The following is a 24,425-nucleotide window of genomic DNA, read 5'->3' as shown; positions in this document are numbered from 1 at the left end:
GTTTCATCTGGGTTGTTTCAAACAAAATCAGAAGTTGCTTATTTCAAGGTAGCTTGCAGGACCAGATGGATAATATCATTAGCATATCAATAACTGATGTGCATAAAGTTGGGAGAGTTTCACATACTCAAAAGTTAGCATTACCGCATTAATGGTAACTAGCTAATGTCTATGTATCCAAAAATGCTCTTAGATCATTTGTGTTAAAAGGATATCCGAAGACAAACACAGGCTTGTGAAGTCACTCAACTGAGAGAAAAGGTGTATAAGTGTAGTGAGCAGTTCAGCTTATGAGGAATGGGGTAAGGAACACCAAGAAACATGGAAAAACTAAATTCCATTCCCCCAGCATCGGTTTCTGGGATGGACAACTTGTTTGGCTGCATCACAGTTTGTCTTTTTAGTTTATAGGAATTGTATCTGTGTTTTGGAAATCCTTAATGTTTGTGTTTTGAAAATGGCTTTTGACATAGAAATGAGTTGTAATTGGGAAATGCTATAGAAATTCTCTGTGAGTGTTAAATGTGTTTTAAGAGTGGTATGTGGATTTAAATGTGTATCACTGTTAATAAGCTGTATTTTAAACTACTTTGCTGGCTGGAAGTACCTTCTCCTTGGTAGAGAGTAGTGGGTATTGGCAGCAAAACTCACTATGGAGCATAAACAGGGAAGTAAACTAGTTTATGAAGATTGGGTAGTTACAGTATAACCTCCCTTTCGTGAGAGTACTTGTGGCTACTTATATCCGATAGGGCTTAAAGTTTGAGTTTATAACTTCATGGTCAGCAAACCAAATGCCATTGCAATTGCAGTCTGTCTTCCTTTGTACATTAGTTGTTTGTCAGTCTTTGTCAGTTTATCTATGGTTTTTTTCCGTAAGATTTCATTGTATTTCTTTTTATCTGTAAAATGAATTTCTAGGAAAATTAATTTCAAGGTATTATATGGTAATATGTAATATATGTGATAATAAATTTACTTTTTAATTACTCTGTGGTTCAAGACATCACAATCTGCTTGCCTTAATTCTTTAACCCCCATGAACTTTGACACAGTAAAATTAATGAGAAGCATTCATTAAAAATTTAGCCATCTCCTGTGGCTCCCCACCTAAACTGCCATGATCTTTAAGGGACCAATTCTCTACCGAGCCACCCTTTGTATCCAAGTCATTAATATATACAGGTGGCCCCCCGTTTTCCAAACGTTCGCTTTACGACAGCTCGCTATTACAAAAGACCTACATTAGTTACTTGTTTACGCTAACCGAAGAGTGTTTCCACTTTTTCGAAAAAAGCCAAGCTCCTCCCCCGGAACTGCGTTCTAGCCACCATAGCTTAAACATGTGTCTGTGAGCATCTGTGCTTTATCTCGATTTATTTTGTGCATCCATTAGCAAGGTGAGTTCGAAAGTATCGGAAAAGCCTAAGAGCTTGTAAGGAAGTTACGCTTAGCGTAAAACTGGACGTAATTAAGCGTTTTGATCGTGGTCAACAAAGTAAGGACATTGTCTGCACGTTGAACTTGTCTGCGTCCACCATTCGCACTTTTTACACGCAGAGAGAAAGAATCTTGAAAGCTGCCGATGTTACTATTGGTTCTGCACGTAGCAAAGTGGCCTCTTTTAGTTGGCATCCAATAATGGATGAAATGGAAAGTCTATTGCTTAAGTGGATTGATGGGTGTACAAAGTGTGGTGTTCCATTAAGTTATCTTATACTTAAGGAGAAATAAGTCAGTCTTTTTAATGAGCTGTAACAGAAAGCACTGGACGATGGTGATGAAAGTGTTGCGAAAGTAGAATTTAAAGGCAGTCATGGGTGGTTTGTTCAGTTTCTGAGGCGAGAGCAGCTTCATAGTTTAAAGTTTTTCTGGAGAGAGTCCTTTGGCTGATACTGAAGTTGACGAAGATGATGTTGAAGAGGTTTTGGCATCCCTTGACCGAGAACTGACAGATGAAGAGCTGATGCAATTGCAGGAGAAAAGGATACGAATCGAAACCGAACGCAGTAACGAACGGCCCGAAAGCGAAGTCATCCAGGAACTCAACGTGAAGCACTTGCGTGAGATTTTCACTGCGATTGACAGCGCTGCAATGATTGCAGAAAAGTATGACTTTAATTTTGAAAGGGCACATAGGTTTACAGCATATTTGCAGGATGGTTTGAGTGCTTACAAAGAACTGTATGATTGAAAAATGCGTGAGGCTAAGCAGTCAAGCATACTGTCGTTTTTCAAGCCTTCCACATCAGCCACAGCAGACGACAAACCTCGGCCTTTACGACATCGAGGCAGGCAGACATAGAAGACGTTAGTGACTAGTCTCCTGTGACTCCCACCACCGCAGCCTCAGCCTAACGCACCATCATCAGTGTGCTCGCTGTCTTCCCAATTCCGCTAAGTGAAACTACACTGCATATACATTATTTCTACTTTATATGGGCTGTGTATTCTTATGTGTTATTTGGTATGATTTGGTAGGTTATTTTTCAGGTCTGGGAACACGCAAAAATTTTTCCAAATGAGAGACATTTTCACAAAAGTGGAATTTAAAGGTAGTCATGGGTGGTTTGATTGGTTTTTGAGGCGACGGCAGCTTCATAGCTTAAAGGTTACTGGAGAGAGTGCTTCTGCCCAGAGCACTTCCATGAGATTTTTGCTACGCCTGACAGTACTGCAATGATTGCAGAAAAGTATTTCTACTTTATATAGGCTGTGTATTTACCATATCATTCCTGCTTTTACTATATGTTAGTGTTATTTTAGGTTTTATGTGCTACTTGGTAGGTTATTTTTTTGGGTCTGGAACGCACAAAAATTTTTTCCATAAAAATTAATGGTAATTGCTTCTTTGCTTTACACCATTTCGGCTTACGAACGGTTTCATAGCAACGCTCTACCTTCGGATAGCGAGGGAAACCTATATTACAAACAACTGAGTCCCAGCACTAATCCTTGCCGAGCTCCACTTGTCATAGACTACCTGTCAGGAAAACATTCCTCTGCCGCAACCCCCTGTCCTCTATCACCAAGCTAACTTTGGATCCAAATTACCAAGTAGATCCCACCAATCTTCCACTACCTTGCCCACAGCAAAAGTGGATACAAAGATCTTTTCCAAGGACACAGCAACCTCCTACCTTGCTTTCCTCATTATTCAAGGCAAGTTATATACCTTAATGTTTTCCTAGACACCCAATACCACCCCCTTCTTAATATTGGCATGCCCTTAAGAGAACACACCTCTCACCGATATCACCATCATCCATGACCTCCTCCTTGACGAATATTGATGCAAGGTACTCAAAGGAGCTCATCTACTTTCTCTGATTCCTCGCATAAATTCTCTGTTTTGTCCTTGAAAGTGGACCTATGCTTGATCCTAATATATGTATAAATTACCTTGGGATGCTCCTAAATCCTACTTAGAGTCATAAAGTCACAGAACACGAGACCACAAAAAAGACCTTCGGCCCATCTAGTCCGTGCAGAACTATTTATCTGCCATCCCATCAACCTGCACCCTTACCAATGCCCTTCATACTCCTCCCATCCATGTACCTATTCAAACTTCTCTCAAGTGTTGAAATTGATCCCACATCCACCACTTGCACTGGCAGCTCACTCCACACACTCACCACCCTCTGAGCAAAATTGTTCCCTCTCATGTTCTCCTTAATCATTTCACCTTTCACCCTTAACCCAGGACCTCTGGTTGTAGTCTCACCCAACCTCAGTAGAAAAAGCCTGCTTGCATTTACCCTATCTATACCACACATAATTTTGTATACCTCAATCAAATCTCACTTCAATCTTATATGTTCTAGGAAATAAAGTCCTAACCTAGTCAACCTTTCTCTCTAACTCAGGTTCTCAATTCCCTTGTAAATTTTCTCTGCACTCTTTCAATCTTATTTACATCTTTCCAGTAGGTAGGTGACCAGAACTGCACACAATACTCCAAACTAGGCCTCACCAACATCTTAAACAATTTCAACATAATATACCAACTCCTATACTCAAGATATTAATTTATGAAGACCAATATATCAAAAGTGTTCTGTAACGACCCTATCTACTTGTGACGCCACTTTCAAGGAATTATAAATCTGTATTCCCAGATCCATCTGTTCTACCACATTCCTCAGTGCCCTACCACTCACCATGAAAGAGCTACCATAGTTGGTCCTCCCAACGTGCAAAACCTCCAATTTGTCGGCATTAAATTCCATCTAGCATTTTTCAGCCCATTTTTTCATCAGGTCCAGATCCCACTGCAAGCTATGAAAGTCTTCCTTGCTGTCCACTACACCCCAATCTTGGTGTCATCCACAAATTTGCTGCTCATTTTACCAAATTATGAACCAGATGTTCATATAGTAGATGACAAACAACAAACCCAGCACCTATTCCTGCGGCACACCATTAGTCACAGGCCTCCAGTCAGAAAGGCAACCATCTACTACTACTACTACCACAACCACGTTTTGAAATGTCTAACAGCTGAACCTTCTTGACCAACCTCCCATGCGGGACCTTGTCAAAGGCCTTGCTACAGTTCATGTAGACAACATCCACTGTCTTGCCTTCATCAATTTTCCTTGTAACTTCCTTGAAAAACTCTATAAGATTGGTCGGACACGACATGCACAACACCATGTTGACTATCCCTAATCCTAATCTATCCAAATGCTTATATATGGTGTCCCTTAGAATACCTTCCAACATCTTTCCCACTACTGATGGCAGACTCAGCAGTTTATAACTTCCTGGCTTATTCTTAGCCTTTCTTAAACAGAACAGTATTAGCTATCCTCCAATGCTCTGGCTCCTCACCCTTGGCTTGGGATGTTTTAAATATCTCTGCTGCAACCCCTGCAATTTCTGCACTTGCCTCCCACAGGGTCCAAGAGAACACATTGTCAGGCCCTGCTGATTTATCAGACTACTTTGCCTCGAGATAGCAAACACCTCCACCTCTGTAATCTGTGCCAGGGTTCATTACTTCGCTGCTGTATTACCTCAGATCTATAGACTGTGTCTGTTGCCCGAGTAAATACAAATTTAATATCACCCATCTCTTTTGGCTCTACACATAGATTACCATGCTAATCTTCCGGAGGACCAATTTTGCCCCTTGCTATCCTTTTGGTCTCAACATATCTGTAGAATCCCCAAGGATTCTCCATCACCTTGTCTGCTAAGGCAACCACATGCTTCCTTTTACCCTACTGATTTATTTCGTAAGTGTTCTCTTGCATTTCTTATATTTCATGAGCACCTCATTTATTTCTGCCTGCCTATAACTGCTGTGCACCTCCTTTTTCTTAACTGGGGCTTCAATAGTTCTTGAAAAACACGGCTCCATAAACCTGTTATCCTTGCCTTTTATTCTGACAGGAATAAAAAAAACTCTACACTTCTCAAACTTTTGAAGGCTTCCCACTTAACAAGTACATCTTAGCCAAGAAGCAACCTGTCCCAATCCACACTCGCCAAACCACAAACACGAGAAAATCTGCAGATTCTGGAAATCCAGAGCAACACACACAAAATGCTACAGAAACTCAGCAGGTCAGACGGCATACATGGAAAAGAGTAAACAGACGATATTTTGGGTCGAGACCCTTCTTTAGAACACTGTTGCATTTCTCCACGTTTTGTGCGCATCATCACATTTGTCAAACCCTTTCTGATACCATCAAAAGTAGCCTTTCTCCAATTTAGAATCTCAACCCGAGGACCATACCCAACGTTTTCCAGAATTACCTTGAAACCAATGGCATTATGATCACTAGGTCCTCTACACAAACTTCTATCACCTGCCCTGCCCCATTCCCTAACAGGAGATCTAGTACCACACTCTCTCTAATTGGGACTTCTGTGTACTGTTTAAGAAAACTTTCCTGAACATTTTTGACAAACTTTCCCAGTCAGGGAAAGTTTATAGTATGAGAGTCCCAGTCAATCTGTGGAAAGTTAAAATCACCTACGATCACAACCTTATGTTTCTTGCAATAGTCTGTGATCTCTCTACAATTTTGCTCCTCTAAATCCCACAGACTGTTGGGTTTTAATGGGATAATATTATCCCATTAACATGGTCATACCTTTCTTCTTCTTCAGTTCTACCCATAAAGCCTGAGTGAGTACTGTCGTGACATTTTCCCTGACTAGGAATGCCACCACTCCACCTTTAATCTCTCCCGCTGTATCATGTCTAAAACAACAGAACCCCGCAACACTGAGCTGCCAGTCCTGCTCACCGCCCCCCCAACAAAGCCATGCTATTCGGGAATTACTACTCAGGGGAAATATGGCTACAATGTCACAATTCCACAAGCTGATCCATGCCCTAAACTCATCCACCTTTCCTACAGTACCCCTTGCATTGAAATTTACACAGCTCGGAACATTAGTCCCACCATGTTGAACCTTTTGATTCCTGACTTTGTATATAGGCTTAACAACATCTTTCTCCACAATCACGCCAATATCCGTTCTGGTGCTCTGGTTCCCATCCCCTTGCAACTCCAGTTTAAACCTTCTTGGTGAGTTCTTTCCAAGAATTCTGTCATGGAACTTTGTTGACAGTAGAGCTCCCTAAACATCTAACCATCAGTTCTAATTTCTGCCAGAACTGCTGGTATTTACCTACTGTAGATAGGTATATTAGCAAGGTGGCTTGCTGATCTTCCAACCAACACTTATTGATGAAGCTAGTCTCTCTGCCTCGAATTTGGAATCAATTGGAATTTTCCATGGTTGCAGTGCTGAAGGATAGAAAGAACTGGACCTGGGAAGGAACTGGGTCCTTCGCTCAGTCTGGATCTTGGGATGAAAGCAGGGTAGAATTTTTTTGGGGGCAATTTATTGCTGATTATCATAGAATGAGATATTCTTAAAATTATAAACCTAGCTGTGCTATATTTTTACCCAATTTTGTAAAACTATTCTAAATTTAAATATTTAAGGTAGAAATTGATAGGTTCTTGCTTTGTAAGGGTATCAAAGGTTATGGGGAGAAGGCAGGAAGGGACAATAAATCTACCATAATGGAATGGCAGAGCAAACTCGATGGGCTAAGTGGCCTAATTCTGCTCCTATATCTTCTAGTCTTATATTTAAGATGATCAATTTCATTAATAATCTTCTACTATTGCTTCCTCAGTAATTCAGTCACCTATCCATCTTCACATAATTAACTTTGCTGATCTCATTTGCTTTAATATACTTTTCCTCTAGGATTAATCAGAGATTACAGATTTCTCCTTTGATCACAGAACATTAGAGAAGCACAGCTTTGTAAAAATGCAAATGCTGCTCTAGAAAAGTAATCTTCAAGCTGCTAATTAAACATCAACAATTAGCTATCCGCATTACATGAATAACTGGTGGACTCAGTGTGCAATGGGACAAATGTGAAATTGTAAACCTGAATTACAATGCCTGGATTACAGATTTACTGCTGAGTACATCAAAACTGTTCTCTGGGAAGATATCATTATCCCTCTTTAAGATTAACATGACCACTTATACTATTCCAAGATCAAAAACTATTTATGTAATATATTAGCTTTGTTCAATCCTGTACACTATACATGAAGGGACTAACACACACAAAACGCTGGAGGAGCTCAGTAATTCAGGCAGCATCTATGGAAGTAAATTCATGTATTGATGAAGGGTTTCAGCCCAGTATATTGACTGTTTACTTCCTTCCATAGATGCTGCCTGGCTTACTGAGATTTGCTTGTTTTTAAGGTCTGAGACTTTTCTTGTTTACACTTTTTACTCTAAGTCTCTTATTCTGTTCTCCCCAGTGTTGTTTCTCAGTACACTTCTTGCTGGCTTCTTGCATGCACTTGATTCCACAAGGTATCTGGCCCTTCCAGATTCAATACTATTTCTTCCCACAAATCAGAGAGAGGTTAAGAACTTTGAAAGACAGTAAGGAAGATGAAGGAAAGCGGAACACTGCAGATGCATTAATCAAGATAAATGCTGGGATTGCTCAACAGGCCTGGCAGTATTTGTAAAATCAGAAATATTGTTTTCCCTTCCAAAACTCATTACTAAATGAATTTGGCATGTTTGGTTGTCCAGTTTTGTTTCATTTTGATGCCATTTCTAATGCAAGGTCACTGGCCTAAAAAGGCAGCTTTGTTTTGTGCCTCACTGATGCTGCCTGACATTTCAAAAACTTCACTCTATTATGAGAGATGCTGAAGGTGTTGACAAAGTCGAAAAGAACACTAGCAATGTGCTAAAGGGAGGGAGGTGAAACTGATAGGCTGCTGGACAACAACTACAGCATCTCTCTCTTCATAGAATACTAAAAATTAGTAGTGCGAAAACAAAACTTCATAATTCTGCATCTCTGAAATAAAAACAAAAAATGTTTAAAAAGTCATTTCTGTGCAAAAGTTATTGACATTAAATTTTAACTTCTCCAAAGAATCTGCCTGAGTGGCTTTTGGAAATATCTTGAATTAAAAGTTTGGCAGTCTTTCAAAAGGATTTGTGTCCCACTGACCTGATGTGTAGTTGGCCTCCAGAATGGAGTTTGAATTTTCTGAAGGGCTGCAGCTTAAAGAAATTTACACCTTAATATAGCTTCTTTATAAAGTTACTCTAGTCTATCTTAGGTGAATATTCTTGGAAAGGTCTGAGGAAGACCTTGGCCAACACGATACTCAGCTCAAAATAGGACACTATAGTTCATAAAACAGAAGATAATTAAGAGATACAGAATCAGAATCAGGTTTAATATCACTGGCCTATGTCATGAAATTTTGTTGCACAAGTAGTGCAAAAAGAGAGCAAAAACAAGTGTAGTCGTCCTACACGGGTTCATTGTCCATTCAGAAATCTGATGGCAGAGGAGAAGAAGCGGTTCCTGAAACATTATTTGTGTGGCCTCAGGTACCTGAACCTCCCCCACGGTGGTAGCAATAAGAGGGCATGTCCTGGGCGATGGGTCAAAAAGATAGGTCTGGTCCACGGGTTGAGATTTTAAATTGGAGAAAGGCCAATTTTGATGGTATCAGAAAGGATCTGGCAAGTGTGGTTTGGAACAGGCTGTCTTCTATCAAAGGTGCACTTGGTAAGTAGAAGGCCTTCACAAGAGAAATTTTGAAAGTACGAAGCTTCTAAGTGCCTGTCAGAATAAAAGGTCAAGATAACAGGTGCATTGCAGATATAGGCAGGTAGGAACAAATGAGGTGCTTACGGAATATAAGCAATGCAAGAGAACTCCTAAGAAAGAAATCAGGATTAAAAGAAAGCATGAGATTGCCTTAGCAGACAAGGTGAAGGAGAATCCTAAGAGATTCTACAGATATGTTAAGAGCAAAAGGATTGCAAGGGACAAAATTACCCCTCTGGAAGACCAGAATGGGAATCCATGTGTGGAACCAAGAGAGATGGGGGAGATCCTAAATACATTTTTTGCATCTATATTTACTCACAAGATGTTCGCAGAGTCTATAGAAGTGAGGCAAAGCGGCATCAACTTCGTGGACTCTATACAGGTTACGGAGGAGGAGTGTTTGCTATGTTGAGGCAAATTAGGGTAGATAAATCCCCAGGGCTTGATAAGGTGTTCCCTCAGACGCTGCAGGAGGCAAGTGCAGAAATTGCAGGGCCCCTAGCAGAGATATTTAAATCATCATTAGTGACAAGTAAGGTACCAGAGAATTGGAGCATAGCCAATGTTGTTCTGTTGTTTAAGAAAGGCTCTAAAAATAAACCAGGAAATTATAAGCTGGTGAGCCTGACATCTGTAGTGGGAAAGTTACCAGAAGGTATTCTAAGGGATCAGATATACAAGTATTTGGATCGAAATAGACTGATTAAGGATAGTCAGCATGGCTTAATGCATAGTAGGTTGTGTCTAACCTCTCTTATAGAGCTTTTCGAGGAAGTTACCAGGAAAGCTGATGAATGCAAGGCTGTGGATTTAGCAAGGTTGGTTAAGAAGGTTCAGTGGCTTAGCATTCAAGATATGGTAGTAAATTAGATTAGACATTGGCTTTGTGGGAGAAGTAGTAGATGGCTGCCTCTCCAACTGGAGGCCTGTGACTAGTGGAGTGCTGCAGGGATCAGTGCTGTTTGTCATCTATATCAATGATCTGGATGATAATGTGGTCAACTGGATCAGCACATTTGCAGATGACACCAAGATTGGGGGACCAGCAAGCAAGATTATCAGGGCTTGCAGCCTTTTGGACCAGCTGAAAATGGCAGATGGAATTTAATGCAGACAAGTGTGAGGGTAGGGCTTGCATAGTGAATGGCAGGACACTAAGAAGTTCAGTAGAACAAAGAGATCTGGCAATACAGGTCCATAATTCATTGAAAGTGGCGTCACAGGTAGATAGGGTCATAAAGAAAACTTTAGGCACATTGGCCTTCATAAATCTAAGTATTAAGTACAGGAGATGGGGTGGTATGTTGAAGTTGTATAAGACATTACTGAGACCTGATTCGGAGTATTGTGTGCAGTTTTGGTCACCTACCTACAGGAGTGATGTAAATAAGGTTGAAAGTACAGAGAAAATTTAGAAGGATGTTGACAAGAATGGAGGACCTGAGTTATATGGAAAGATCGAATAAATTAGGACTTTAATCCTTGGAACATAGAAGATTGAGAGAAAATTTGATAGAGGTATACAAAATTATGAGGGGTATAGATAGGTTAAATGTTAGCAGGAATTTTTCACTGAGGCTGGGTGGGTCTACAACTAGAGGTCATACGATAAAGGTGAAAGATGAAAAAGTTTAAGGGGAACATGAGGGAAACCTTCTTCACTCAGAGATTCATGAGAGTACGGAATGAGCTGCCAATGCAAGTGGTGCATGACGTTTGATTTCAATATTTAAAAGAAGTTTGAATTGGTACATGGATGGTAGAGGTATGGAGGGCTATAGTCCCAGTGCAGGTCGATGGTTTAAATGGTTCAGCATGGACTGCTTTTCTATGACTCTAAGACTCTATAGGGATCCTTAATGATGGATGCTACCTTCTTCAGGTATTGCCTTTTGAAAGTGTCCTTGATGTTGGGGAGGCTAGTGCTCATGATGGAGCTAGCTTAGTTTACAACTTTCTGCAGCTTTTTCCGATCCTGTGCAGTGCATATCAGACAGTGATACAACCAGTTCGAATGCTGTCCACTGTAGAAATTTGAGAGATTCTTTTGTGGCCAAGTCTCCTCAAACTTCTAATGAAATATATCTGCTGCTATGTCTTTTTTGTAATTGCATCAATATGTTGGACAAAAGATGGATCTTCAGAGATGTTGACACGCAGGAACCAGAAGCTGCATATCCTTTCCACTGCTGATTTATTGACGAGGACTGCTGTTTTTTCTCCCCCGACTTCCTTTTCCTGAAACCCACAATCAATTTCTTGGTTTTACAGATGTTGAGTGCACAGTTGTAGTTATGACTCCACTTGACGAGTTGATCTATCTCACTCCAGCACACCTCCTTTTCATCATCTTTAATTCTGCCAACAATAGTTGTGTCATCGGCAAATCTATAGTGACGTTTAAGCTAAGCCTAGCCACACAGCCGTGTGTGTAGAGAGTAGAGCAGTGGGTTAATCACGCATCCTTAAGCTTCTGTCAATGTTGATTGCCAGCAAGGGGAGATGTTACTTCCGACCTGCACTGACCGTGGTCTCCTGGTGAGAAGTCAAGGATACATTTGCAGAGGGAGGTGCAGAGGAACAGGTTTTGGAGCTTGCTGATTAGAACTGCAGGTACGATTGTGCTGAACAGTACACAGAGATGATATTGTATGCTGAGAAGTGTGAACAGCACAAATCATACCTGCTTTTCCAGAAGCAACAGACTCAATGGACTTTTTGAATACTTTTTATTAATTTTACTCCATGATGTTCCATGAGAGAATTAGAATCAGGTTTATTATCACTGACATCATTGTGAAATGTTTTGCTTTGCAGCAGCAGTACAGTGTCAGACTTAAATTATGAAGTTTCAAAAATAAATAAATCCTATAAAAGAGGAATAATGCAGTGCGAACCATTCAGAAACCTGATGCTAAGGGGAAGAAGCTGTTCCTAAATCGCTGAATGTGGGTCTTCAGTTTCCTGTACCTCCTCCTGTTTGTCACATTTCAATCTGCTCAAATGAAGGACAGATTATAGACCCCTTTGGAAAGAAGTATTCTTCAAATAAAGGAGAAGAATTGCACCAGTAATTACCTGTGTCTTGTAGCTCCACAACTCGTAGTAAATCCTGCAGCTTTCACCACCAGATTGTGAGTAATGTACAGCTGCTCTATCAAACTGTTAAAAAGTTATTGCTCTGCTAGTAAGTTTTGAATTTATTAATGAGGAATAAACTTTAAACTTTTGATCGAAGATAACAAGACAGCAGAAGCTCAAAATATTTGTGTGTCTAATTGCAGATTATCTACTTAATCTATTTTCAGACAACAAGCTTTGCCATTGTAATGGCACCTCAGGGCTGTAAACAAGAAGCAGTATAATGGAAAGGGTTAACATTTGACAGTAGACCAACATTCCAGTATTAATTGCAAACATATCCATATTGCTGATCAGTGATAGATCGTACTACAGGCAGTCCCCGGGTTACGAACGAGATCCATTCCTAAGTTTGTCTTTAAGTCGAATTTGTAGGTAAGTCAGAAGAGGTACATACGGTTCTCATTTAGCATCAGTTAGTCAAATGTCAAGTTAGAGCTTGAAGTCCCCGGATGCATTACCCCCAAGCAATAACATTAGCCTATCCTTCGATGCCTTATGCCCTGATGCACTTTTTTCCTTTTTTGAAATGTAGGTCTTTTCAGACTTTTTTTTTCCAAAATAAGCCAGTCTCGTCTACATTAAGTATTTAGCCTGCCAAATAACCTCCCTCCTCAATAATTTTTTTCAACATTTCAGGAAAATCACTCACAGTACTGACATCGGCACTCGCTGCTTCACCTTGCACTTTAATATTATGAAAATTTGCCCTCACTTTGAAACGATTGAACCAACCCCTACAAGCAACAAATTGTTCATCACCTTCACTAGCTGCACATGCAGCTTTTAAATCATTGCAAAGGCTCCGAGCCTTTTCTTGCACTAAAGTAAGGCTAATAGGCATATTACGCTGATTTTGATTGTCTAACCAAATTATCAATAGCCTTTCCATTTCAATAATTAAACCACTGTGTTGCTTAGTAATAATTGTAGCTTTCATCAGGGCAGGGCCTTTCACATGCTCCATTATTCTCACTTTATCCTTTAAAATTGTTCCAATCGTTGACCAAGTGTAGCCTAACGCTTTTCCAATGACCGATGGCGTTTTACCTCTTTCCGATCGCTTTATTATTTCCACTTTATTTTTAATTGTGATCGTTTTCCTTTTCTTTGATGCATCACCAGCACTTGCATCGGATTTATGCTTTGAAGGCACGATTACAAGGGCAAATAAGAGAAAAATTTAAGCCAAATACAAAGTTACACACTCAACACAGTGTTAGTGGCAATGCGATCCGACTTAAAATGGCAGATGGCGTTCTCCCTCCTCGAGCTGACGAACCGCTGAAGCCACGCAGTGTTTTCAAATTTTTAATATAATAGGTTTTATGGCAGTCCGTTCGTAAGTACGAGTTGTGCATAAATTGGACATTCTTAACCCGGGAACTTACTGTACAAAGATCATTACTAAATTGAAATAAGTTTGACCAAACTTAGTTAAGTTTAAAGACGAGTGTCCACAAAATTTTCTAAGGGCTTCTCATTTAGTGCTTCATCATACTAACCACAGCAATAGAGGGCAGAGAGACAAATGGCAGGGCAGAATGAAGGGGGAGGGAGGAATCGGGGCATAATGGTTGGAGAGAGATTATAAGTGCTAGAGTGGATAGACAACAATTTAAAATTCAAAAAATAGAAGCTATTATTAAAATGCAATAAAAATTTTGCAGCTAAACATGCTAAATCAATTTTATGAAGAACAAAAACAAGAGACTGTAGATGCAGGAATCCAGAACAAAAACAGAGCACTAGAAGAACGCAGAGGATCAAACCACATACATGGAGATAAGAGGTGTGAGTCAATGGTTCAGTCACAACCATGCATCAGGACTAGAAGGGGATTCGAAAGATTGTCTATATATAGCAGTGTGTAGGGGGCTGGCAGATGATGTGAAACCAGGTGGGGAGGAGATGATAGGCAGATGGAATCAGATGGTGGGGGAGGGGATAGAAGGCATGATCAAAGGGAGACAAGAACTAGGTAGACATGTAAGTGTATGTGGGAGAGCTCTTCTCAAGTGACTTGAATACGCGACAAATCTCTGTTTAGCAAGGATGCCACGACTGTGCAGAACATGTGGCATACTGAATCAGAATCAGACTTATTATCACTGACATATGATGTGACATTTGTTGCTTTGCAGCAGGAGTACTGTGCAAAGACACAGAATCCATAAATATGAAAATATACTGCAAAAATGGAATAATGAGGCAGTGTCAAAGCTCGTTCAGAAATCTGATAAAGGGGAAGAAGACATTCCTGAATCGCTCAGTGTAGGTCTTTAGGCTTCATACCTCTTCTCTGATGGTATTAATGAGAAGAGGGCATGTATCAGATGGTGAAGAGTCCTTAACGATAGATGCTGTTTTCCTGAGGCATCGCCTCGTGAAGATGTGCTCAGTGGTGGGAAGAATTGTGCCTGTGATGGAGCTGGTTGGGTTTAAAACCCTCTGCAGCCTCTTGTGATCCTGTGCATTGGAGGCTCCATATCAGACGCCAATGCAGCCAGTCAGAATGCTCCCCACCGTATACAGCGGCATGCAAAAGTTTGGGCACCCCCGGTCAAAATTTCTGTTACTGTGAATAGCTAAGCAAGTCAAAGATGAACTGATTTCCAAAAGGTATAAAGTTAAACATGACACATTTCTTTAGTATTTTAATCAAGAAAATTTTTATTTCCATTTTTTACAGTTTCTAAATAACAAAAAAGGAAAAGGGCCGAAGCAAAAGTTTGGGCACCCTGCATGGTCAATACTTAGTAACACCCCCTTTGGCAAGCATCACAGCTTGTAAACGCTTTCTGTACCCAGCTAAAAGTCTTTCAATTCTTGTTTGGGGGATTTTCACCCATTCTTCCTTGCAAAAGGCTTCTAAGTTCTGAGATTCTTGGGCCATCTTGCATGAGCTGCTCTTTTGAGGTCTATCCACAGATTCTCGATGATGTTTAGATCAGGGGACTGTGAGGGCCATGGCAAAACCTTCAGCTTGCACCTCTTGAGGTAGTCCATTGTGGATTTTGAGGTGTGTTTAGGATCATTATCCTGTTGTAGAAGCCATCCTCTTTTCATCTTCGGCTTTTTTTTTTACAGATGGTGTGATGTTTGCTTCCAGAATTTGCTGGTATTTAATTGAATTTATTCTTCCCTCTACCAGTAAATGTTCCTCATGCCACTAGCTGCAACGCAAGCCCAAAGCATGATCGATCCACCCCCGTGCTTAAAAGTTGGAGAGGGGTTCTTTTCATGAAATTCTGCACCCTTTTTTCTCCAAACATACCTTTGCTCATTGTGGCCAAAAAGTTCTATTCAAAGGTTCAAAGGGACATCTAAACAAGCCTGATGCATTTTGAAAACAAGTACTGTGGACTGTTGAAGTTAAAATAGAACCTTTTGGCCGCAATGACGGGGCAAAGAGGAGAAGATGTGACTGGTGTTGGATTCGTGCAGGAAGAGTGGGGGAGAACAAAGCGAAATTGGTAGGGATGACAGGTAAAGTTCAAGAGAAGCCCACTGCTGTTCTGCCTGGGGAGAGAGGAGGTGAGTCAGAGAACATACATGTGGGAAATGGAGGAAACACAAGGCCCCTTCTGCAGGAACGGATCACTGAGGAAACCCCCATTCACACTTCCCTGCAATGAAGGAGGTGTAACACTTGTCTCCTCACCTCCTTCCTCACCAGCATCCAGGACCTAAACAGTCTGCACCTTTTCCAGCTTGGTCTACAACTATTAGTGCTCACAATTTGACCTCCTCAATATTGGTGAAACCAAAGATTGACTAGGTGACCAGTTATTCTTCTATTCACAATAACTACCTTGAATTTCCAATTGCATGTCATTTTAACTCTTCTTCCCACCCCCCCAGTGACATTCTCCATTGCAACAGAGAAGGCAAACACAAACTGGGAGAAAAACATATCCAATCCTGCTTACATCCTAATGGTACGAATAATGAATTTACCAATTTCACTTAACACCCCAACCCTTGCCTCCGCAGACGTTGTTTGATTCACTGAATTTGTCCAAAGTTCTGTTTTGGTTCCACCTGAGTTTTATAGTGAATTTTATCAGGTAAAAGCCTTAACAGGTGTACCTTAAGTATCATTAATAAAAGCACCAATGGTTTTGCTAATTGTACATATCATCCTGGTAATGTGTAGAGAATGATCTGAGCAGCACTTCATATGGTTATGGTTTATTCAGCTGTATTTACTCTATGTCAGTACTTTGGTTTGATTTACAAAGATTTTCCATCCCTGAGGGAAATGGCCCAGACACGCTAACAGGTCAATTGCAAGACTTCTGTAAATAACCACAAAGAATTTGATTTACTCTAAAGTACTCAGCACGAAACCCTATTTTGCATTCAAGGTTCAACAAAAACTCACAAAGTAGCCTGTAGAAGAGATTATTATTCTCGGAACTAAAATGACAAACCATATCATTAAGCCTTTATCTCTTACAACATATCAAATATGTTGAAGCCATATAATGAAGACAATTGCTTACACTATGTGTACATTTCGCACACTTTTTGCAAATTGTTCACATTCAGAAAAGTTTTGTATAAATGGGCTTCAGTTGAATAGCTTCACTCATTACAAGTACAGATTTCTATCAGTACTGGGGCTGACAATGACTCAATGCTTTCAAACAGTACATGCAGCGTTAACCCTTACCTGAGCAATTGTATCCATTCAACACTCCTTCCAAAATATGTTTAGTTGTGAACTCAAACACTTCTTGCTGTGTAGAATTTTCATTAAAAACTCTGTCAAACACGAACTTTAGGTCCTTCCTTTTGCGGCGTGTTACATCCTTGTCTCTAAATTTTGCTTCTGAAAACACATCGTCATTAATTTCGTCCTTTGGGTCAAAGACCAGGACGTTTTCATCAACCACTTGAGCAACTGCATGGTTTTCACTGTCCAGCTCCCGATGCTTCAGTGGTCTTATTCGGACAACCACAGTCACGTTCACATTCCCTTCTTCCTTCTGTGGCATGATTCACATTCATAGATTACAAATCCGTCCCGGTCTGCCTCCTCTTGTAGCTGCAGCTGAAGCAAATATAAAGAAATGGGAGTGAATATTTAGGCTCTGATTCAAGCACAGCATATACATTTACAATCCAGACAACAATAGCAGCTTTGGGCCCCTTATTTAAGGAAGGATGTGCTGGCATGAGAGAGGATCCAGAGGAGATTCACAAGAATGATCCCGGGAATTAAAGGTATGAGCAGTGCTTGATGGCTCTAGGCCTGTACTCGGTGGAATTTAGAAGAATGGTGGGGGAATCTCATTGAAACATATCAAATATTGAAAGGTATAGATAAAAGTGGATGTGGAGAGGATGTTACCAATAAAGGGGAAGTCTAGGACCAGAGCACACAGCCTCAGAATACAAGAGGCTCCTTTAGAATAGAGATAATAACGATGAGGAGTAATGCCTTTAGCCAGAAGGTGGTGAATCTGTGGAATTCATTGCCACAGATGGCTGTGGAGGACAAGTCATTGGGTGTATTTAAAGTGGAGGTCAATTGGTTCTCGATTTGTAAGGATATCAAAGGTTACGGGGAGAAGGCAGGAGAATGGAGTTTGAGAGGGATAATAAATCAGCCATGATGGAATGGCAGAACAAACAATGAACCAAATGGCTTAATTATGCTCCTAAATTTTATGATCCACTTGGACATGAGAGCATGCCTTTACCTGCCCAGATCCATATCTCAGCAGGGTGAATGTGTGTATGTTTGAGGAAAAGACACTGACAACACGGAGGCATCCTGCTGCTGTGGAGAAAGTGGGTCACCAGCATCTTTTAACTATTGGGGAAGATATGGCTTGGGGTTAGAATTTACTTCTTTTGCAAGACAGTCACAAATACAACTTGCTTCTTTTAGTTTCAATGATTCACTGAAAAATGGTCACAGAATCATAATGAGATGACAACCAAGTTCCTGAAAATCAAAATCAAGTTATACACTAACCAAAGAATCCACAAGACTATGTCTCTGGAAATTAGCCTTAGTGTTATCCTTTTAACTCAGGTGACAGGAATAAGTCCTTTGCTTTTCTAATTATAGCAAGATTAATGTTGTAATAACTAGGTACTGAATCAAAATGCTCCTCTGGCAGTACAAGCTTCCTAGGTAGGTTTCATATAAGATTGTTGATCTTTCAAACAAAACTATATTGAAATTTGGCCCCACCATTCATTCACTTCTGCTGTCAAAACCAGTACAACAACCTCCATGGAATTTCATCTTTAGATAGCAAAAGCTGTCTAACTTTGAGGAAAGCTGTCCGAACTTTGAGGAAATTACATTCATTATATAATTTCATTCTAAACAAACCCACAGCAAGTTTCCAGTTTCCATACTTTCCGAACACGTTGACTAGGTACAGGTTAAACCAACAAGGCATCCTCAGTACATACACTGCACAATGGCCGTTCTCATTAAACAGTCGCAGATTGCAACTGCATTACATTCTCCAGGCAAGCCTACTTTAGAGTGGTTTCACTACTTCCCATTGCACATCGTTTCATCTATATTGGACTGCACTGATTACCAGAAAAATAAATATATTATGCAATATTTCTGTCATATTGCAGCTTTTAATTCACTGACCATTCAACATTCTTTTTTTACAAAAGCTTAACTTTACAGTTTTTATCTTTTTTATTATTTTTGAAGGCACAATATATACACACAAAACCTTATATGAAACCTACCTAAGAGACATTTATTACCAGAGGAGCATTTTAATTCAGTAAAGGTGATTACACGCCTCTGTAAGAAAGCTTGTACGTTCTTCCCGTGTGCATGTGGGTTTCCTCTGGGTGCTCTCGTTTCCTCCTACAGACCAATGGCAGATCAGTTAGTCATTGTAAATTGTCATGTGATTAGGCTAGGGTTAAATCAGTGGGTTGCTGGGCAGCATGGCACAGTGGGCCAGAAGAACTGTTTTGCACTGTATCTCTAAATAAAATAAATTAATTAAATAAAATATACAAAAATGAATATATTAAATTCTGTGACAACTTCAAACACAGTGCAACCTGATTTACAGCAATCATCAGTTTCACAGCAAGAAAGACTAGTTTTAAGTCAAAGACAAAAAAAAGGCTGACTACTGCATAAACTGTTAAGGCAGCGAAAAAGGATCTAGCGCTTTCCCAGCATACATGAGGAATATACAAATGTACCATCGGTCTAAATATATCCAGGCATCACCCCTGAAGAAGATGGCAGAATTTGTCATCAAAACATCCATTATAATTGATACCTGTAACTGGCTGGAAGCCCGAAAAAAGTTTATTTGTTAAGGGCGCATTGTACTGAAATTAATAAATGCATTTATTTGATCTAAAAAAGCTCACCATGAGAAACAAGTTTCAAAATTGTCAACAAAAGGAATTCTGCAGATGCTGGAAATTCAAGCAACACACATCAGAGTTGCTGGTGAACGCAACAGGCCAGGCAGCATCTCTAGGAAGAGGTACAGTCGACGTTTCAGGCCGAAACCCTTCGTCAGGACTAACTGAAGGAAGAGTTAGTAAGAGATTTGAAAGCGGGAGGGGGAGGGGGAGATATACTGCATCCGGTGCTCCCGATGTGGCCTTCTATATATTGGCTAGACCCGACGCAGACTGGGAGACCGCTTTGCTGAACACCTACGCTCTGTCCACCAGAGAAAGCAGGATCTCCCAGTGGCCACACATTTTAATTTCACATCCCATTCCCATTCTGACATGTCTATCCACGGCCTCCTCTACTGTAAAGATGAAGCCACACTCAGGTTGGAGGAACAACACCTTATATTCTGTCTGGGTAGCCTCCAACCTGATGGCATGAACATCGACTTCTCTAACTTCTGCTAATGCCCCACCTCCCCCTCGTACCCCATCCATTAATTATTTTTATACACACATTCTTTCTCTCACTCTCCTTTTTCTCCCTCTGACTATACCCCTTGCCCATCCTCTGGGTTCCCCCCCACTTGTCTTTCTCCCCAGACCTCCTGTCCCATGATCCTCTCATATCCCCTTTGCCAATCACTTGTCCAGCTCTTGGCTCCATCCCTCCCCCTCCTGTCTTCTCCTATCATTTTTAGATCTCCCCCTCCCACTTTCAAATCTCTTAATAACTCTTCCTTCAGTTAGTCCTGACGAAGGGTCTCGGCCTGAAACGTCGACTGTACCTCTTCTTAGAGATGCTTCCTGGCCTGCTGCATTCACCAGCAACTTTGATGTGTGTTGCTTCAAAATTGTCATACCAGTGGAAATACCACACTGTCCCTGTCTAACACTCAGGTCTTCATTTGATTGAATCATAGAAACATTACAGCACAGAAACAGGCCTTTTTGCCCTTCTTGGCTGTGCCGAACCATTTTTCTGCCTAGTCCCACTGACCTGCACCTGGACGATATCCCTCCATACACCTCTCATCCATGTACCTGTCCAAGTTTTTCTTAAATGTTAAAAGTGAGCCCGCATTTACCACTTTATCTGGCAGCTCATTCCACACTCCCACCACTCTGTGTGAAGAAGCCACCCCCCGCATGTTCCCTTTAAACTTTTCCCCCTTCACCCGTATCCTCTGTTTTTTTTGTCCCCTAGCCTCAGTGGAAAAAGCCTGCTTGCATTCACTTTATCTATACCCATCATAATTTTATATACCTTGATCAAATCTCCCCTCATTCCAGGGAATAAAGTCCTAACCTATTCAACCTTTCTCTGTAACTCAGTTTCTCAAGTCCCAGCAACATCCTTGTAAACGTTCTCTGCACTCTTTCAACCTTATTAATATCCTTCCTGTAATTTGGTGACCAAAACTGAACACAACACTCGAGATTCGGCCTCACCAATGTCTTATACAACCTTACTATAGTATTCCAACTCGTATACTGAATACTTTGATTTATAAAGGCCAATGTACCAAAAGCTCTGTTTACGACCCTATCTACCTGTGACGCCACTTCTAGGGAATTTTGTATCTGTATTCCCAGATCCCTCTGTTCAACTGCACTCCTCAGTGCCCTACCATTTACCTTGTATGTTCTACCTTGGTTTGTCCTTCCAAAGTGCAATACCTCACACTTGTCTGTATTAAACTCCATCTGTCCAAATCCCTCTGCAAGCTTTGAAAACCTTCCTCCCTGTCCACTGCTCCTCCAATCTTTGTGTCATCAGCAAATTTGCTGATCCAATTTACCACATTATCATCCAGATCATTGATTATAGATGACAAATAACAAATAACAATGAACAATGGACCCAGCACTGATCCCTGTGACACACCACTAGTCATAGGCCTCCACTCAGAGAAGCAATCCTCCGCTACCATCTCTCTGGCTTCTCCCATTGAGCCAATGTCTAATCCAGTTTACTACCTCACTATGTATACCTAGCGACTGAATCTTCCTAACTAACCTCCCACACGAGCCCTTGTCAAAGGCCTTACTGAAGTCCATATAGACAACATCCACTGCCTTCCCTACATCCACTTTCCTGGTAACCTCCTTGAAAAACTCTAATAGATTTGTTAAACATAACCTATCATGCACAAAGCCATGTTGACTCTCCCTAATAAGTCCCTGTCTATCCAAATACTTGTAGACCCTATCCCTTAGTACTCCTTCCAATAATTTACCTACTACCGATGTCAAACTTACCGGCCAAAAATTTCCCAGATTACTTTTTGAGCCTTTTTTAAACAAGGGAACAACATGAGCTATCCTCCAATCCTCCGGCACTTCACTTGTGGATACTGACAGTTTAAATATATCTGCCAGGGCCCCTGCAATTTCAACACTAGTCTCCTTCAAGGTCCGAGGGAATACCCTGTCAGGTCCTGGGGAATTATCTACTCTGATTTGCCTCAAGATAGCAAGCACCTCCTCCTCTTCAATTTGTATAGGTTCCATGACCTCACTACTTGTTTGCCTTATTTCTATTGACTCCATGCCAGTTTCCTTAGTAAATACAGACGCAAAAAACCTATTTAAGATCTCCCCCATTTCTGTTGGTTCAATACAGAGCCGACCACTCTGATCTTCAAGAGGACCAATTTTATCCCTTACTATCCTTTTGCTCTTAATATACCTGTGGAAGCTCTTTGGATTATCCTTCACCTTGACTGCCAAAGCAACCTCATGTCTTCTTTTAGCCCTCCTGATTTATTTCTTAAGTATTTTTTTGCACTTTTTATATTCCTCAAGCACCTTATTTGCTCCCTGTTTCCTATACATGTTATAAATCTCTCTCTTCTTCTTTATCAGAGTTCCAATATCCCTCGAGAACCAAGGTTCCTTATTCTTACTCACTTTGCCTTTAATCCTGAAAGGAACATACAAACTCTGCACTCTCAAAATTTCTCCTTTGAAGGCCTCCCACTTACCAATCACATCCTTGCCAGAGAACAACCTGTCCCAATCCACGCTTTTTAGATCCTTTCTCATTTCTTCAAATTTGGCTTTTTCCAGTTTAGAACCTCAATCTGAGGACCAGATCTATCTTTATCCATGACCAAGTTGAAACTAATGGTGTTATGGTCACTGGAACCAAAGTATTCCCCTACACATACTTCCATAACCTGTCCTAACTCGTTCCTAATAGATCTAATATTGCATCCTCTCTAGTTGGTACCTCTACATGTTGATTTAGAAAACGTTCCTGAACACATTTTACAAACTCTAACCTGTCTAGACCTTTAACAGTATGGGAGTCCCAATCAATATGTGGAAAATTAAAATCCCCTACTATCACAACTTTATGTTTCCTGCAGTTGTCTGCTATCTCTCTGCAGATTTGCTCCTCCAATTCTCGCTGACTACTGAGTGATCTATAATACAACCCCATTAATGTGGTCATACCTTTCCTGTTTCTCAGCTCCACCCATATGACAAGCCCTCTAATCTGTCCTGCCTGAGCACTGCTGTAACAGTTTCCCTGACTAACAATGCCACCCCCCCCCCCCCCCCGCCAACCTTTCATCCCTCTGCCTCTATCACATCTGAAACATCGGAACCCTGGAACACTAAGCTGCCAGTCCTGCCTGTCCTGTAGCCAAGTTTCACTAATGGCTATAACGTCGTAATTCCATGTGTCAATCCACGCCCTCAGCTCATCAGCCTTCCCCGCAATACCCCTCGCATTGAAATAGACACACTTCAGAAGATTATTATCACCACACACAACCATTCTGTTTGTGACTTTGCATGAACTTTTAATATCATTTAATTTCTCCCACGCTCCACTATCTGCTCTGGCACTCTGGTTCCCATCCCCCTACAAATCTATTTTAAACCCTCCCCAATAGCACTAACAATCCTCCCTGCAAGGATATTGGTCCCCTTGTAGTTCAGGTGTCACCCATCTCTCTTGTACAGGTCCCACCTGCCCCAGAAGAGTCCCACTGATCCTGAAATCTGAAACCCTGCCCCCTACACCAGTTCCTCAGCCACGTGTTCATCTGCCAGAGCATCCTATTCTTACCCTCACTGGCACGTGGTACAAGTAGCAATCCTGAGATTACCACCCTCGAGGTCCTGCTTTTTAACTTCCTACCAAGCTCTCTATACTCACTGTTCAGGACCTCCTCACTCTTTCTTCCTATATCATTGGTACTGATGTGCACCATGACATCTGGCTGATCACCCTCCCACTTCAGAATGCTGTGCACGCGATCAGAGACATCCCTGGCCCTGGCACCCGGGAGGCAACAAACCATCCAGGAGTCTCTGTCACGACCACAGAACCTCCTTTCTGTACCTCTAACTATCAAGTCCCCTATCACTACCGCTCTCCACCTCTTCCACCCTCCCTTCTGCACTGCAGAACCAGGCTCAGTGCCAGAGATCCGGCTGCCGCAGCTCATCCCAAATTGGTATACTTATTGTTGAGGGGAATGGCCACAGGGGAACCCTGCTCTGCCTGCCCTTTCCCCTTCCCTCGCCTGATAGTAACCCAATTACCTGTGTGCTGCTCCTTTGGCGTAACTACCTCCTTGTAACTACTATCTATAATCTCTTCATTCTCCCAAATGATCCAGAGGTCATCCAGGCCTGCTCCATTTCCCTAATGCGGTTTGTTAGGAGCTGCAGCTGGATGCACTTCTTGCAGGTGTCG

At 41.2% G+C, this 24,425-nt stretch overlaps 1 protein-coding gene across 2 annotated transcripts in view; it reads right to left on the bottom strand.

The window, feature by feature from the left end:
• LOC140204952 (kinesin-like protein KIF18B) overlaps window positions 1–24,425 on the bottom strand; it is a 114,054-nt gene that overhangs the window by 86,930 nt on the left and 2,699 nt on the right. The window contains exons 2-3 of one of the 2 annotated variants that reach the window (XM_072271957.1): window positions 19,028–19,151; window positions 16,971–17,351 (exon numbers count right to left, since the gene is read on the bottom strand). In XM_072271957.1, coding sequence (XP_072128058.1) covers window positions 16,971–17,295 — 325 coding nt within the window. In that variant the 5' untranslated portion in view covers window positions 17,296–17,351; window positions 19,028–19,151. The remainder of the gene's footprint in view (window positions 1–16,970; window positions 17,352–19,027; window positions 19,152–24,425) is intronic. The other variant, XM_072271958.1, reaches the window with a different exon arrangement.

The sequence above is a fragment of the Mobula birostris genome, chromosome 11 (genome assembly GCF_030028105.1).
Source record: "Mobula birostris isolate sMobBir1 chromosome 11, sMobBir1.hap1, whole genome shotgun sequence".
NCBI classification, from domain to species: domain Eukaryota; kingdom Metazoa; phylum Chordata; class Chondrichthyes; order Myliobatiformes; family Myliobatidae; genus Mobula; species Mobula birostris.
The sequence above is the reverse complement of the archived record's forward strand: the minus strand, read 5'-3'. Positions and strand labels throughout refer to the sequence as shown.